An 18,409-nucleotide genomic window follows, 5' to 3' on the forward strand; every position below is an offset into this window, starting at 1 on the left:
TTTTGATGGGGAGCCACTCCAAGATTTTGGTAAGTGGTTAAGAACACACTCTTCTGTAGAGGAGGTGCGGGGTCTGGAATGAAGGTTGAGTGCAGAAGGGAGCTTGGGATAGAGGACCGGGGTGCAGGAGAGGGTTTGGGGTCTGAGAGAGAATTTGGGTGAAGGAGGAGGTTGTGATCTAGGGGATTGGGCTATAGGATCTGGGAGGGGATATGGGTGCCGGATAGCATTCTGGCCTGAGGAAGGGGTGTAAGACAGAGTACAGAATCTGGGAGGGAGTTAGGGAACAGGATGGGGGGTGCCAGAGGCAGGCTCAGGCCCGGAGGCACTTAACTAAGCAGTTTCTGGCCAGCAGCCCAGCAGGTCACTCAAAGTGGCGGGCTGTTTCATGTGGCTCTGCGCTGGCGTATTGTGCTACACCCCCCTGGCCCGCCGCCTGCACAATCTCTCAGCTCTCATTGCCCGGTTTCCGGCCAATAGGAACTGACAGATTGTGCTGGGGGCAGCACATGAAGCCTTCCCCCATGCATGCAGTGCAGAGAACCATAGAGGACAGCTAGCCACTTTGAGCAGCATGGGTCAAATTAAAAGGACCGTGGGCCATATCTTGTGCTCCTCTGGGCTAGGGGCTGCTGGAGCCACTACAATGTCTGTGGGATGGTGGGGGAGAGGAGGCAGAGGATGGGCCCACCTGCAGTTCCTTGCCTGCACCTCTTGCCTGCTCCCCTGAGAGTTGTGTGCATGTGCATGTGCATAACTTGGGTGTTTGTAACTCGGGAAGTGCCTGTATATTATTGCTTTGAAACTAATCTCTGTTTCCTGGTAATTAGTTGTATTCATTAACATAAGGCAATTAACCATTCAGACATGTCACAGTTAGTTTACTTATGTGGAATTTGCAAGTTTTAAAGAAAAATTAAGTCAATAATATTACTACACTGCAAATCCCATCTAAATGATAATATCCCTTTTTGATCTCTGAATCATTATACTACATTAATGAATCATTAAAGAAAGAGACAGAATTTTAGCTACCACAAGCTAATTAAATCATATTGTTAAATTTCTAACAAGATACAGGTCAACATAGACAAATACAATTATTATATACTCTTGGTTGTCTAATAATATAAGCAAACATTTCTATGGAAGGTTGATCTTAAAGGAAAAACTTAAAAAACAACAAATGGTCTGGTAGCACTTTTTAGACTAACAAAACATGTAGATGGTACCTGCATACCTAAAATTTGTGGGATGTGCCAGTTGAACTGTAGCAGCACTTTAATTGGATGCATAGGTAGAGTATGGCTCTCACAGTCAGTGTTGCGTGTAATCAGCATGTACCTCATTTCAAGTGCCCTTGCTTTACATGCATGTCACTTTACTAATACCGTTAGGAAAAGAACTACGCAAATTGAAACCAGCAAAATCTGGCAACTGTGTGGGAAACAGTAAACAAAATGTCTTACAGGCCACACATAAAACCCCAAAGAATGCATATGGGCCATGGGCCTCAGGTTGCCCACCGCTGATCTAACCGGAAGAATTTAAATGCCACTTTTAATTCAGTTTACTTATCTGAAAGGTTTCTCTTTTCTTCAGGACCTATTTCTTGTTTCTCCCTCAAAGATTCCCTGCCACTGTTTCAATGAAGAAAAATTATATGAATGGGACAGAATTATTTTCTTTGTTCTTTTAGGTTGTGGATGATACAAAATCTTACTTTTATTCATGTTCTTCTAGCAGTAAACACCTGTTTCATATTTCAAACCATCAATTTCACCTATATCGTGTTGGAAATGTTTCCTCATTTTATGACAAAGGATAATCTAAACAAATATATTTTATAGAATTGTAGTCTATCAATCTTCTAGCAGTCCACATTCTTATAAATAGTTACAGAAGAATACCTTCACTGGATTTTCATCTACCACACTTCATTTAGATGTGATAGCACTTTGAAAATTTTATTCACGGTCCAATTTTAATATACGTTTATTTTTTACTCTTGCAATCTTTCCTTTTCTTTAGATTATTACCTCTTCTTATTTCTTCTCTAGAAACAAATGAAAAATGGAATCCTTTGTTTTGTACCTTGTGAATTTCAGTTGGTTATTTTATGAATCCTTTGATTGTTCCAATGATATTATTCTCTAATAATGAATACAGTTTACCCGGCTTTGGGGTTTTTTTTGGTCACCCTTACCAGCATCATGATTTCAGCTTTGGCCCCAGAGACCATTCACTCTAAGGATGGAGAGCTAATTGAGCCTTTGTACTAATGTGCTTAAGGAGATTTCCAAAGGGAAAGTTGCCAGTTGTGCCAAACTGTGCTGAATAATTATACATTGTAAAGTCCGGCAAAGGCAAAATTTGTTTGATGGTTCTTTCATGTACATTGTTTTTTTAAATTGTGCCAATTGTGTAGGACTTCAGGCCAAACTGGAACTCACTTTCCAGAGGTGAAAAGTTAGTACTATGTCCTTAAGTACTGGTCCTCTGAGATTCCTCTTTTTAGAAGGGAGGAAAAAGCAAAACGTGAATGAAAATTATGATGCTGAATTTAATCTAGCAGGTTATGTCTAGAAAAGCTGTTGGCACACATTAAACTACTGTAACTTAGGGTGTCATATTCCAAAATAAATCCCTATACCTTGAATTTGTCTACATGATGTTTTAAAACTGGACCTTTTTAAGTACACTAATTGAAAAGTTCAATATTTTATAAGTATTTATGGTTTTGAAATCTCTGTTTATAGTTTGTTGCTCTATAAACAGTGCCACGACATATTCATAAACTACTTTCAGTCCAGCCTTCTTTGTAATCCTTGGTTTAAAAATCCATCCATAAAAAAAATTTAACGGCTTATTATATTTTTGCTGTTGTTTATAGTAATGTTTCTGTAAACCCTTTGATTTTTTTTTCCAGCAAGGAAAGTTCCAACCACTGGATCAAATTGTGGTAGATTCAGAATTTTCTAGCTGTATGCTGTTGCTACAGTGTGCAAGAGTTATGGACTCACTACATCATGTAGTAGAAGAAAAAGGTACAAGATTTGGGATGTTAATTTAGCTAACAGACTAATTCTTCAGCAAATGTTTGTTTCTTAAAGATATATTTATTTGTTTCAGCTGACTTCTGCACAGTGGGATTAGGTGCTGGCTTTTTATGTCTTGTTACCCCAACCATCTTTGGCATGCCAATATAATCTGTCACATGTCCTGCTACATTTTATTATTGGAATCTATTCAGGTGACTGAGCATTTGCCTACATTTGAAAATTATTGCCCTACCCCCCAATAGAGTAACTGCTATATTTGGCAAATTAAATCTTTCTCGTTGTTTATAAATTTGTATCTTAATTTTTGTAACATAGAACCATATGCTTATGTATATTTTTTTAAGTTGTAAAAGGAGTCAGAGTGGTTCTCTTATCCTATGAGTAATATCGCTTTTTCTGTTGTTGAGCATCACGAGTCTTTCAGTGACTCTTTTGCCAGTTGGATGGTCCATTAGGGAACAGAGGTACCAATGTCCTCTGTGAATTACAAGTGCAGTATATAGAGAATAAGTAGACTAGGGATCTCATTGGTTGATGCTTATTGGTTACTGGTTAACTGACGGCCCCTCACTTACATTGGGTGGGGGAGCTGCTCCAGCCTGCGTGGCCCACCGCACCAGGCTGAGGGTACTCCAGCCTGGCCCTGTCTGAGCAGCCCATGGCACGGTGCTCCAGCTGGGCCCGCTGGGCCACGGGCAGGGAACACTCCAGTCTGGCCAGAGCAGCTCCAACCCAAGTGGTCACAGCCTAGCCAGAGCAGCTCATGGTATGGTGGGCCAAGCTGGGCTGGAGTGGCCCCTCACCTCCGCCTGCGGGATCCCATTTAAATGTAACATTTAACCAGTTAACTTATTAAACAGGACTTTACATCCCTAAAAACCCAGGCTAGCTGTGAGAGGCATTTCAGGAAAAGAGAAGAGACAACACAAGTTCCTACAGTTTTTACAAACTTATGGTGTGACGTTAAAATTAAGTAAAAAGAAAAAATTATTTTTAGAAAGTGAGCAGTTGTCTGCCATAGAGAACTTTGTTCAGAGAGGGTTGTGTGGTAGAATTAGGTGATAAACGGTATTAAAGAAAACTTGAGTCATCTCTATCAGTCAAGGGTGTACACATTAGAGATATTAAGTTATGGGTTAATTAGCTAATCAGGTAGTCAATAGAATTTCCATCGACTACTCAATTAGTCAGTGGGGGGGGCTCACTACCGCCAGACTCCTACTACATTTAAAGTGCAGAGCTGCAGTTAGGTTAGCTTCCAGGGGCTAAACTTGTAAAAATCATGCATTCCATATTTCAGATAGTTGGAGTCTTGGGCTGACTTCTTGACTGAATGGAGAACTAACCAGTCAAGAAGGATACAGAAGTTAAAGAAAACAAAATCTTCAACGTTGACCACCTTTTTCCATTAAGAAAAAAATCAACCAGTTTTTCTGTTTCTGTGCTGTGTAGAGCACTTACAAGGCACTAATATATAGGAACAAGAAGGCTTGTTTGAACCAATTCCTGCTAGCCATGGCAGGCTGCAGTTGTCACTGACATCTTGGGGAGGAAAGATTTAGGAAGTGTTACAAGGAGTAGTAAGTGCCTGACTGCTCTCTGTGGCTCTCTGCACCGGGTGAATGGGGAGAAGGCTTTGTGCACTACTCCTGCCCCAGCACAATCTCTCAGTTCCTATTGGCTGGAAACTGGCCAGTGGGAGCTGAGAGATTGTTTTGGGGGCCAAGGACAGAGCAGAGCGCCACATGAAACAGCCAGCCGCTTTGAAGAGTCTGGGGCTGCTAGTAGGCAGGGAAGCCTGCATGCGAGTCCTACCAGGCTGCTAGCTGGGAGCCGTTTACGTAAGCACCTCTGGGCCAGAGCCTGTCTCAGGCACCTCCTTCCTGTTCCCCAACTTTCTCCCAGATCCTGTACCCTGTCCTTCAGCCCTCCCCTGGCCAGAATGCTATCCTGCAACCATATCCTCTCCTGGACCCTGCACCCCAATCCGCTACCCCAGGTCACAACCTCCTCCTCCCAAATTCACTCTCAGATACCAAACCATCACCTGCACCCCAGTCCCCTACCTCAAACTCCCTTCTGCACCCGACCTCCTTTCCAGACCACATACTCCCTCCATAGAAAAGTGATGTCCTTGACCACATACCAAAGTCTTGGAGTGGCCCCCCATAAAAATTATTGCCCACACCAACCTAGAGAATTTATAGTTTACACTTGCTGTGCTAACATTAAGAAGTCTCCTTCCCTTGCACCCAGTGGCTTGGGCACTGAAACAGTCACAGTTCTGTTTCTGTGTAAAAATCAGACTGAACTTGCATTCACCTGCTTTGTTGGTAGAGATTACTTGTTTCTGTTCACTAAATCTGAGTGAGGAGAATTGTTTCCAAATAAGTTCATGTATGAGAGAAAGACTACGATAGAAAAGGATTAATAAAAGGGTTATGAACTTCAGTTCGCGAGTGTTATACTTTGATTTGTTTTGCAAGGCAAAAACTGCACTATGATCTTGTCTGATGTGATTAATATGAAGAGCCAAGAAAACTTACCTGATTAGAATAGCTAAGTAATATTGCCAAACTTGTATTCCCAGAAGGTAGGAAAAAAGGGGCCTTATGCGTTTCTGAGTTATGGAAAACACTAAGAAAATAGATGTTAAAATGTGCTTTAGGCAGTTTGCTCAACAATACTTCAGGGAAACTTCCAAGTCTACATAGTGATTACCCAATTGCTGAACATATTATTTAATTGTAGAACCACTTATATTCCATCTGTATTTCTCAAACCCAATCTTTCCAGATGTCTCAGACCCGTTTTATAGGCACCAGACACATTAGGGAACAAAAGTCTTTCCATATATTCTCATATTATCAAACATTGTTGCTAACTCTCACCAATATCAAATGTGCATTACATGTAACATCCATGTTCCAGTATTGAATCCTTTTGTCAGCAGTTTGTGACTTTCACAGCTCACTTCAATTCTTCAGAGGTCTCAAATATTATCAGTTCCTAGTGTTTAATAGTACAAACTGTCAAGTGCATAAAATACTTTCAAACAAAGTGATCCCTGAAGGGTTCAATGTAATTATTGTTCATGTTTTAATGAAAATGGCTTCACAATTCTACATTTCCATAACTGAGTCAGTCTGATTCATACTGTTTAGGGATTCTGCCTGGAAATCTGTGCTTGAACTATTTTTCAACATGGATTGGGGGAGCAGGGCAAGAGGATATCCTCTCCTCAAACTTTCTCAGATAAGGGGAATCTAGAAACTGTACATTATATTCGTGGATTCAAAACACATTCGTTTCTTTGAGCAACAGGTTCTTGTATCCTTTTTTCTTCTATCAAAAGTTTTTTTTTCTTTTGAGAACCATTAAAAACTCTTTTTGAGTCCTAATAGCCAACAATAATATCATAACTACTTTATCTGCAATAGATGAATTATAAAATAAAGCATAATACAGTACTTGGAATTTTCTTTTTTCTTTTCTTTCTTTTTTCTATGTAAAATATAGGTTTTTTTATTCTTCTACAGTGGTTGAGATGAAATTAAACTATATCTTGAATGTAATATTCCCCCAGCCCCTCGCAGTCCCCTGCTATGCACATACAAAAAGCGCACAACAATTAGATATATTTATGCAATTTGAAAGAGCCAAGATAAACCTCAAAGAAGGAAATGTTTAGGGAACCATAAATAAAGCATCGTTAATTGTTTGTAGGGAGGGAGTCTTCATGAACCTCATGCTGGAGTATGGTGTCAAACCTTTTAAGTTACATAAAACAAATGTAGGTGTTTATGGTAATGTTATAAAGTTGATTAAATGCTATTAAAATACCTGTTAAAGAGCAAGATAGAAATGTTGTATGTTATGTTATTAAACAGTTTATTCAGTTTCCTGACTTTATGCACAATTAAGTTAGTGTGCAGTTCTCTACTGAAATTTTCTTGAAACCTTTGTAATTTCCTTTTCAATTTGCCCCACGACACCCAGAAAACTAAGCATTCATGAGCAATGAATGTTTGTGCTCTCATAGTTATAGATATGGAAAATAGTTTTAATTCATGTATCATCATTAATTAGCAAATCATAGATAAGACATATTACCTTCCCCAAAGAATTTGCATGTTTCACTTTTATTTAAGAACTACAACTGGTTTGCTTTGACATTTATGTTAAAGTACTTTGAAGCAGGAGGAGGAGATGAAAAAGAAACTGTTGGTCTCCAACATCCTTTGAGTCTTTGGGGCAGAATGCTTAGAAGGGCAGTGATATATTTTTATAAACCAACCTTTTTTCTGCCTTTGCTGCCAGATGCATCTGTTTACAAAGTCCAGGTTTAAGACATGATATTGAACAACAAATTGACTAGGTACTGAACCTGAGGCCAAGAACCAGCTATAACCGTATTACTTATAAATGCAATAATGTATTGGTATGTGTCAAAAGGGATTCAGCAAAGCACTTAAGCATGTGGTCAATTTTGATCATGTAAATTGTCCCTTTGAAAACAATGGGACTGACACTTCATTTACTTAAATATGCTTTGCTGGATCAAGGATGAATTAGAGATTTATTAAGTTGCATGGACTTGTGAACATCAGCTTCTTCTTCAGATGATGTCCCTGTGGGTGCTCCATGTAAGGTGACAGGTCATCCCTGAAGCCGCAGAAATGGAGCTTTTCATAGCAGTTAGCAGTTGGACTGCCAATGCATAGCAGGTGGCTCGCAGCCCGACTCCCCCCTTCAGTTCCTCGTCTACTGCCCTCGCTCGTAGCTGGAGCTCTCCTGCCACTCCACGTGTTCCTCTCTTCACAGGAACTTTTGCTTTCTCCTACTGACTTCTTAACCTCCCTAAATTACAATTTGTGTCTGTTACATTCTTGCCACTCTGCTACAAAACAAACAAACAACCAAAACAGAATGAGCTGACCCTTGGCCCAGAACACTTGAGCGATGGGGCTCCACTTTCCTCCAGCTAGCCACACTCCTCATTATTTAAAAAAAAAAAAAAAAAGAGGAAACAAATTAACTAACTTGAGAAGATAGAAAACAGCAAACTTTATACCAAGCTGGCTGACAGCTCAAACAAGCCTCATCCCTTAGCCTCAAACGATAACGGTCCCCGAGATGGCGGGCACTCAGGTCTTTAAAAAGTGCCGCAGCTGCAGTGACCTAATGACTCTGATGAACATAGCAGCTGCATAAGGTGTTTGGGGGAGTTCCACACATCACAGAAATGCAACCTGGAAGTTTAACTGCCAGAGGAAGCAAGGATCAGAAGCTTAGGCTCCGTATGAGCCTGCTTGAAAAGGCTATGCAACCGACAGGGGGACCTTCAGTGGACCAGAGAGAAGACCCTCCAAAGCACAGATCTGCCTCTGCAACACGCAGAAGCATCACAAAAGGAGGGTCTCACCAGCCAGATCGCTGCCACCCAATCCTTTCCTCAGAGTGAGCAGGGAGACCCTCCAGGCACCTCCGGCACCATGGTGCTGAGAACTACACCAAGCAATGCTACAGCAGCACCTAACCACAACACGACATCTGTGCACTCCTCCTCCACATCAGGGAGAGCGCATCAGCAAGCCCTGGTGCCGAAATAAGTGCTTCAGTGTGCTGCACCGGCAAAGGAGGCAGCTTCAAGCGGCCCTGCAAATCCCCAGCACTGTCTCCCAGCATGCCAGCTTCCTTGATGCCTCCCCCTGTGGAGGCTACTGTCACCGTACAGCTAGCTGAGGCTGACCACAGTGAATCAATTAGGAATAAGAAAGATTTACTTGGTACTGGAAGTGAAGAGAGGCACTCCTCTCTACTCCCAGCAAGGGAACTATCCTCTTTTCATTGTGCCCATCTCCAGATATAGGATATCTCCGTGCTTGCATGGGCACCCAGGGTGACCAAGTATGATCGGAGGAGCATGTTCTCCTCACAGCGCTCATCTCCCACCATGTCCCAACAATACCATCTTTACAGGGAACGCCTGTACCAATCTCAGTGGCACCCTGACTGGCGCTACGCTCCTCCACACTACTCACCCCTCTGGGCACTCTGCGACTAATGGGGACCACCTAGACATCAGTCTGCTGGTCCTTCGCCTTTACCAAAAAGGCTTCCACCAGCCTCACCATCTCACACTCCGTTGACCATGCCAGAAACAGAAGAGGAGACCAATACAGCAGTACACAAAGAATCCCGGAAGTTTTTGAAGAATGTTGGGGATAACTTCTTGGTACCAGTGCTGAAGGAACCGACCAGGGGCCATGTGCAGCTTGACCTGCTGCTCACAGACAGGGAGGAACTAGTAGGGGAAGTAGAGGTGGGTGACAACCTGGGAAGCAGTGATCATGAAATGGTAGATTTCAAGATCTTGACCAAAGGAAGAAAGGAGAGTAGCAAAATATACACCCTAGACTTCAGAAAAGCAGACTTTGACTCCCTCAGAAAACTGATGGGCAGGTTTCCGTGGGATGCTTACATGAAGGGGAAAGGAGTCCAGGAGAGCTGGCAGTGTTTTAAAGAAGCCTTATTAAAGGCACACGAAGAAAGCATCCCGATGCACAGCAAGAAAGAAAATATGGTAGGCGACTAGATTGGCTTACCGGGGTCATCCTTGGTGAGCTTAAACACAAAAAGGAAACTTACAAGAAGTGAAAACTTGGACAGATGACTAGGGAGGAGTATAAATATATTGCTTGAGAATGCAAGAGAGTAATCAGGAAGGTGAAAGCGCAATTGGAATTGCAGCTAGCAAGGGATGTGAAGGCTAACAAGAAAGGTTTCTACAGGCATGTTAGTAATAAGAGGGTGATCAGAGAGGGTGTGGGGCCCTTATTGGATGAGAGAGGTAACCTAGTGACAGATGATGTGGGAAAGGCTGAAGTACTAAATGCTTTCTTTGTTTCTGTCATCACAGACAAGATCAGCTCCTAGACAAATGCACTAGACAACGCAGTATGGGAAGGAGGTGGACAGCCCTTGGTGGAGAAAGAATAAGTTAGGAACTATTTAGAAAAGTTAAACATACACAAATCCATGGGCCCGGATTTAATGCATTCGAGGGTACTGAGGGAGTTGGCAAATGTCATTGCAGAGCCTTTTGCCTTTATCTTCAAAAACTTGTGGAGATTGGGGGAGATCCCGGATGATTGGAAAAAGGCAAATGTAGTGGCCATCTTTAAAAAAGGAAAGAAGGACAATCCAGAGAACTACAGACCAGTCAGCCTTACCTCAGTCCCTGGAAAAATTGTGTAGGGGATCCTCAAGGAATCCATTTTGAAGCACTTGGAAGAGGGGAAAGTGATCAGGAATAGTCAACATGGATTCACAAAGGGCAAGTCATGCCTGACCAATCTGATTAGCTTCTGTGATGAAGTAACTCGCTCTGCGAATATGGGAAAGTCAGTGGATGTGATATACCTTGACTTTACCAAAGCTTTCGATATGGTCTCCCACAATATTCTTGCCAGTAAGTTAAGGGAATATGGATTGGATAAATGGACTGTAAGATGGATAGAAAGCTGGCTAGACTGTTGGGCAGTGATCAACGGCTCGATGTCAGGATGGCGATCGGTTTCTTGCGGCATGCCCCAAGGATCGGTTCTAGGACCGGTTTTGTTCAACAGCTTTATTAATGACCTGGACGAGGGGATGGATTGCACCCTCAGCAAGTTTGCAGATGACACTAAGCTAGGGGGAGAGGTAGATACACTGGAGAGCAGGGATAAGGTCCAGAGTGACCTATACAGATTGGATGATTGCGCCAAAAGAAATCTGATGAGGTTCAACAAGGACAAATATAGAGTCCTGCACTTGGGATGGAAGAATCCCAAGCATTGTTACGGGCTGGGGACCAAATGGCTAAGTAGCAGTTCTGCAGAAAAGGACTTGGGGATTACAGTGGATGAGAAGCTGGATATGAGTCAACAGTGTGCCCTTGTAGCCAAGAAGGCTAATGGCATATTAGGGTGCATTAGGAGGAGCATTGCCAGCAGATCCAGAGATGTCATCATTCCCCTTTATTCAGCTCTGGTGAGGCACATCTGGAGTATTGTGTCCAGTTCTGGGCCCCCCACTGTAGATATGTGGATGCATTGGAGAGGGTCCAGCAGAGGGCAACCAAAATTATAAGGGGGCTGAGGGGGGATTTTATAGCAGCCTTCAACTTCCTGAAAGGAGGTTCCAAAGAGTATGGAGAGAGGTTGTTCACAGTAGTTACGGATGGCAGTACAAGGAACAGTGGTCTCAAGTTGCAGTGGGAGAGGTCTAGGTTGGATATTAGGAAAAACTATTTCACTAGCAGGGTGGTGAAGCACTGGAATGGGTTACCTAGAGAGGTGTTGGAATCTCCATCCCTAGAGGTTTTTAAGTCACGACTTGACAGAGCCCTGGTGGGTTGATTTAGTTGGGATTGGTGCTGCCTTGGCAGGGGGCTGTACTTGATGATTTCCTGAGGTCTCTTCCAGCTCTATGATTCTATGAGGAGGAAGGCCAGGTCTCAGATGATCAGGGTGACACTCAGCTGCCTCCCCTGAGGAGGCTATAGTACCCGAGGACGCACATACCACCGACAACTAGACGCAATTTCAAAATCTTTTAAAAAGGGTAGCTACTACCCAGGATTGAAGCTTGAAGAGGTGAAGGAGAAACAACAGTGTCTCTCAAAGCACCTTCCTCCCAAGGCAGGATTGCACTGCTCATAGATGAAGCTATCATGGAGGTGTTCGATGACATCTGGCGGACACTTGCATCAACCCAACCAATCAGTAAAAAGGCGGACCAGAAGTATTTTGTTTCCTCCCTCTCTTCCCCGCCCCCGCAAAGAATTGGACTTTTCCCAACCTTGGCCAAACTCCAACATGCAGGAGGACATCATGCCTGCATGTCTCAGGGGCCCCTAAAGAACTCCAAAACAAGGTGGAGGATCTCCCATTCAACAAGCATGAGCTCTATGCACCCAACACCTATGAGATCCTACATGGCAGCAAGAACTCATGTACCAATCTGTGCACCTTAGGCATGTACACACCAGCTTACAGACAGAAGCGCTACTCCCACTATAATAGGAACAAGGACACATATTACAACAGTCCTCAAAACAAGCCATACAAATACAATCATTCCAGACAACACAACCAGAGGAAGTGCCCACAACACCCACACTCCCCCTGGTGTCCAGGCCCCTAAACAACACATTTGAAATGTTGGTTGAGGGTCTCCCTGACCTCTCCAATTATCCTGTGCAACAAAACCAGACATATTTATTTGACCACAGGCTACATCCATGCCTCCATCATTGGGATTCAATTATATCCAACCAGTGGGTTATGCAAATCATCCATATAGGATACACAATCCCGTTCACTTTCTAGTCCCTCTCCAGAGACCCCTCTCATCAGATACCTCTCAAGCAAAAGATCGATCGGCTTCTCCAGCTAGGAGCTATAGAGGAGATCCCCGAGCAGTACCAGAGAAGAGGGTTTTATTTAACTTACTTCCTAACCCAGAAGCACACAGGAGGCTGGAGAGCGATTCTAGACCTCTGCAAACAAAAGAAGTTCCTGCAAAAACAGCACTTCAAGATAGTCACACTAGCTTCAATCATTTTGGCACTGGACAAATGGGACTGGATTGCAGCCCTCAACCTGCAGGACGCATGTTTCCACATCAGGTACATCCTGCCCAAAGATGATATCTAAGATTCATGGGAGGGGGCAATCATTTCCAATACAAGGTCCTTCCCTTCAGCCTATCCTCTGCTCTGCAGGCCTTCTCAAAGGTTCTAGCAGTCGTCGCAGCGTACCTTCAGTGTCAAGGGGTCGTGATCTTCCCATACCTAGACAATTGCCTAATAAAGGGTCGCACAAGAACGGAGTCTGCAGAAATGGTATCAAAGACCAAGCAACTTTTCAGCTTTTTAGGGCTCCATATAAACGAGCAGAAGTTGATTCTCAATCCCATACAAGACTTGGAGTTCATAGGGGCGCCCCTCGACTCCATATCAGCCAGAGGATATCTACCTCAATAAAGATTTGATATGCTATGCAACCTAGTTGCCACTTTACTCGTGAGCCGCTCTATGACTGTCCATACCTGCCTCCAGCTAATGGGCCACATTGTGGCCTCCACTTATGTGGTCTAGTATGCACGCCTACATTTCTGTGCCTTCCAGGTTCCAGCATTGGCTGGCATCAGTCTGTACACCATCGCAGGATCCATTGCACAAGCCTTTTCTTGTGTCTGAGCAAGTGCTGGACTCCCTCAAATGGTGGTCATTCCCCAGCATTCTACTTTCCGGGGTTCCCTTTCTCCAGCTGGAATTGTAACTACAGATCACAACAGATGCCTCACTAATAGTGTGGGGCACACACCGGCACCACCAGACGATAGAGGACAAGTGGTTGCCCCACAAGGCCAAACTGCACATCAATCTATCCAAGCTCAGAGCTGTCAGGAATGCATGCGGACACTTTGTCTTAGCCATCACCAATTGTACCATGTGCATACTTATGGACAATACTACCACCATGTTTTACATAAACACACAGGATGGAGCTCACTCCCGATCCCTTTCTGCAGAGGCTGTCCGGCTCTGGAACTGGTGCATCCAGCACAGAGTCCTTTTAAAAGTAGCATACTTGCCAGGGGTCAACAACATCATGGCGGATGCTCTCAGCTGCAGTTTTGCCAGATCACGAGTGGTAACTCCAGCCAGAGATGACAGATTCCATTTTCTGGGGCTATCCAGTGACCAATCTCTTCGCAGACATGAGCAACACCAAATGCCCTCATTTTTGTTCCCGAGCGGGACTGGGCAGTTATCATGGGGCGATGCGTTCCTAATTCCATGGGATGGACCAATTCACTACGCCTTCCCTGAAGTACCATTGATCCCCAGAATCCTGTGTAAGATTCGCTCAGACTGAGCTCGAATCCTCTTAGTGGCCCCATCCTGGACCAAACAGATCTGGTTCCCGTACCTCCAGCACACATCCATCGAGTCACCATATCCTCTCCCAAAATGCGGGCAAACTACTTCACCCCTATCCTTGAACCTTTCATCTCCATGCCTGGTTCCTGATGGGTTCCATAGTGCTGAATTGGGTTGCTCGGAGCAAGTAAGAACCATCTTTTGTAGCAGGAGGCAATCTACTAGAACAACTTAAATGCAAAAATGGAAGCACTTCTCATCTTGGTGTCATAAGACTCACATTGATCCTGACAAAGCCCCACTCTATATGGTCTTCGACTATCTTCATGGCTTGAAGAGTGGCGGCCTATCAGTTTCTTCCATTAAAGTACACATGGCAGCCATTGTAGCCTTCCATGACCACATTGAAGGGTCATCAGTTTGTCTGCATCCGGTGACTAGGTTTCTCAAAGGACTCCAAAACCTCTACCCTCCTCTCAGGGCCCCACCACTCTCATGGGACCTAAACCTGGTTCTTGAGTCCCTTATGAGACTTCCCTTCAAATCTATGGCCACATGTCCTCTCCTCCTCCTCACGATGAAGGTATATTTTCTGGTGGCCATCACTTCCGCAAGGAGGGTCAGTGAGATAGGAGCCCTAATGGTGGGCCCACCATACACCATATTTGCAAAAGACAAAGTGACGCTGAGACCACATCCTGCTTTTCTGCCTAAAGCCAGCAACTGTTTTCACATCAATGAGCCCATAGTCTTACCTACGTTTTTTCCAAAGCCACACGTATCTCCCAGGCAGACTATGCTCCATACCCTGGACGTCAGAAAGGCTTTGGCTTTTTATATTGACAAAACTCAGGCATTACTCAAGTCCCCACGTCTGTTCGTCTCTGTTGCAAACTATTCCAGGAGCAGCCCAGTATCCACGCAATGCATTTCCAAACTGATATCAGTTTGCGTATTCTAGTGTCATTCTGACTTTATATTAAACTTATCCATGCAGTGTGTTGTGTACAAATCTCACTACAGTGTTGCATGTTAATTGGTCTGTATTAGCACTGAGTATTTTAATATGGAGATATACCTCTCATAGAGCTGGAAGGGGCCTTGAGAGGTCATTGAGTCTAGTCCCCTGTTTTCATGGCAGGACCAAGTACCATCCCTGTCAGTGGTACTGCATATTCTAGTGTCAAGCCCTTCACAACAAACTGCTGATGATGCCACCAAGATCACAGTCCACCTGTGCTACAGAAACATCCACAGCATTTCTCAGTAGTGTGCCTGGACAGCTACCTAGTCATCTGACCACACTTTCTCTAAGCATTATGCCATCATGCCTCAGCTGACAGCAGACATAGCAGTGGCTACAGCAGTTCTATCTTCCATTCTTAAGCAGTGACTCTGATTCTCACCAGCCATAGCAAGTACTGCTTTGTAGTCACCTTGCATGGAGTACCCATGGGGACATCACTCGAAGAAGAAAAAGAAATTACTCATCCTGTGCAGTCACCACTGTTCGTCAAGATGTTTTCCTCCATGGGTGCTCTACAATCCTCCCTTCTTTCCTGCTACTTGGAGTCCGATTGCTCTGCAGTGGGAGAGTCAGGTCGCGTGCAAAGCGTCCAACCGCCAGCAACACAAGGCACATGCTGTGAATGCATGGCCCGACTGCTAACTGCTATGAAAAGCTCCGATTATGTGGCTCCGGGGATGGCCCATCACCTTATGTGGGGGGGGACACACCTCAGATAATAGTCGTTACTGCACAGGGTAACTTCCTTTTGCTGTGGGGTGTGGTGTTTCTGTTTGTTTTTTTATTTCCAATATTTTTCAGATTATTACCCTGATGACATGTCCAAACTATGAAAAAAGATCCATACTTTATCTACATCTTTTGAGTTTTTATGTATTGAAAATGATTTATGACTCTGTTCCTGTGTTGTTTTATTCCAGAAATTGGCAATAAGAAATTTTATAAATACAGCCAAGAGAAGACATTGATGTGGTTAAAAAAGAAGGTATTGTGTTTCTCTTTTGCTTTAAAAAATGTTTATGTTCAAAATTTAAAATAGTACAGTGTTTCTTTACAAAATGTTAGTAAATTCAAAGTCCGTATCCAATTGAACAAGAGCAAACTCATCAGTAAAGCTGTCATGTTTTAGAGTATGACAAATATAAAGTGTTAAGGAAATAGAAGATTTCTAGCAGATTTCCTCTTACACTGAACCAGACTCTGTCTGCTCCTTGCACTGGCACAAAAAGGTTCATGATAGCCTGCAATTGCTATTTCCATGCTAGCTCTCAACTCAGGGGCTGCTCTTTGCATTAAAGCATGGAAAGGAGACGAGGCTATGACCGTTTCTCCCTCCCTAGTCCAAACCAGCAGTGCTGGCTAAACATAGAGGGAAGAACATCTTATATATTATTGTGATTTGATGCTACAACTGTGTTCCTCATTAGCTTTTTACATTGGCTCCCCTAATACTTCTAGGGTCATGCAAATATGGGTGCCCATACTCTCTATGCCTAAAATAAATTGTACTCATCAGGTAAGATGTACTTGTGCAAGCTGCTGTACACAAAGAAGATTTTCTTCATTAGAATAGATCTACTGTGCCAGCAATCATCAGACAAAATGATTTGTCAGTCATAAGATATAAGGGAGCCTTGAAAATTATCATTACCGTATTTTCCGGCGTATAGGGCGACTGGGCGTATAAGACGACCCCCTATCTTTTTAATTAAAAGATAGGGTTTCATCTTATACCCCAGCGCCCCTCCGCCTCCTTTGCTCCCGGTGTCCCTGGTCTGCTGGAGATGGTCCCCAGCAGACCAGAGGCACCGGGAGCAAAGCCGCCAGAAGCGCCTGGGCTGCCCCCACTCCCCCCCCCCCGCCGGAGCCCCTCCGCGGCTTTGAAAGCCTCGGGGGAAGCTGGCGGCGGGGCATCCCAGGCGCGCATGGGCTGCCCCCCCGCCGGAGCCCCTCCGCGGCGGCTTTCAAAGCCGCGGAGGGGCTCCGGCGGGGGGTCAGCCCATGCGCGCCTGGGATGCCCCGCCGCCGGCTTCCCCCGAGGCTTTCAAAGCCGCGGAGGGGCTCCGGCGGCGGGGCATCCGGCGTACAAGACGACCCCCGATTTTTGGGGGATGTTTTTTAACATCAGAGGTCGTCTTGTACGCCGGAATATACGGTAACATTTACCAGCCTAAGTACAAAAACTACTTCCCACTTTTTGCCATGATCATAGTGTTGCCATACAATAGCATTCTTTTCTGTTAGAGAAAGCACTGGTCTGGGATGAGTAGAATTTTTCTAGGGCTGTTAAAAAGGAAAAATATCACTGCAACAGCCTATACAGATTCACATCTCTGTTATTTTAACATTAATGGCCAAATATGTTTTCCTGGGTGCTGTTATATTGTTATATTATTGATCTATTGATAAGGTTACGATGTCAGGATATTTTTAGCAAAAGTCATGGACAAAAAATAAAAAATCATGGAATCATATGACCTGTTTGTGACTTGTTAAAAAAATACCCTGGAGGAGGGAGTCTAATAGTTAGAATCCTGCCGAGGGCTGCCGTTCCAACCAAGCTTCTGCTCCTGAGCAGGGAATGATAGTTTCTCTAGCCCTGGGAGCAGACCAAGCCCAGCTGATGCTGCTTCAGTGGGAGGCTGATCACCAGCCACTACTCCAGATCCTGGGCACAGGCTGATAGCTTGTCCAGGCCCAAGGGTTGAAACCAAAGAAGTCACAGAAGTGAGTTAAGGTCATGGATTCTGTGACCTTCAAGACAAAATCAAAGCCTTCTCTAACTATTTTTCTCTTATATTGAATTTGACAATGCCCTACAGAATCCTGGTAATTATATTTCATTTCTATTCAGGACTCTGTTCCCATTTCAATAGAATTGGAAAAACCCTTGCTTTTCTGTGCAGGTATATGAATCATCTGTAAAATCCAAGACTGCTTCAGCTGTAAATTCCAGCCTGTCTCAGTGGAGTTGCAAATCTAGCTGCCATTTTTCAAAGACAGTAGGCCGAACACTCTGGATCCTTAATTTTTTGAGATCATGTGTTAGTCATTATAGATGTATATTAAGTTTCATCACAGTTCATAACTTCAGCATTTTATGTGCTTTAAACCAAATTACAAGAGCTTTGTCACTGTATTAACACACGTGTGTATAACAGCATTAATTTAGACATTTCAATCTGTGGCTCCCTTATAGGTCAACCAGACAGTGAAAGTACTTAAAAGCAGCAATGTATGTGTAGGTGGAAAGGTGCAATCAGCCACATTTATCAGCCGCAAACAAATAACTGATGTTGAAGAAGGTAAGAAAACCAAGTATAATTGTAATGAAATACATCTTTTTGAAATAAGATACTTGCAGTTTAGATGTTCAGTTACAAT

At 43.7% G+C, this 18,409-nt stretch overlaps 1 protein-coding gene across 2 annotated transcripts in view; it reads left to right on the forward strand.

The window, feature by feature from the left end:
* RNASEH2B (ribonuclease H2 subunit B) overlaps nt 1-18,409 on the forward strand; it is a 56,139-nt gene that overhangs the window by 17,696 nt on the left and 20,034 nt on the right. For both annotated transcript variants that reach the window (XM_075919086.2, XM_075919084.2), the window contains exons 5-7: nt 2,930-3,047; nt 15,946-16,010; nt 18,225-18,330. In XM_075919086.2, the coding sequence (XP_075775201.1) occupies nt 2,930-3,047; nt 15,946-16,010; nt 18,225-18,330 (289 nt within the window). The remainder of the gene's footprint in view (nt 1-2,929; nt 3,048-15,945; nt 16,011-18,224; nt 18,331-18,409) is intronic.

The sequence above is a fragment of the Pelodiscus sinensis genome, chromosome 1 (genome assembly GCF_052426305.1).
Source record: "Pelodiscus sinensis isolate ZL-2025 chromosome 1, ASM5242630v1, whole genome shotgun sequence".
Classification (NCBI taxonomy): Eukaryota; Metazoa; Chordata; order Testudines; family Trionychidae; genus Pelodiscus; species Pelodiscus sinensis.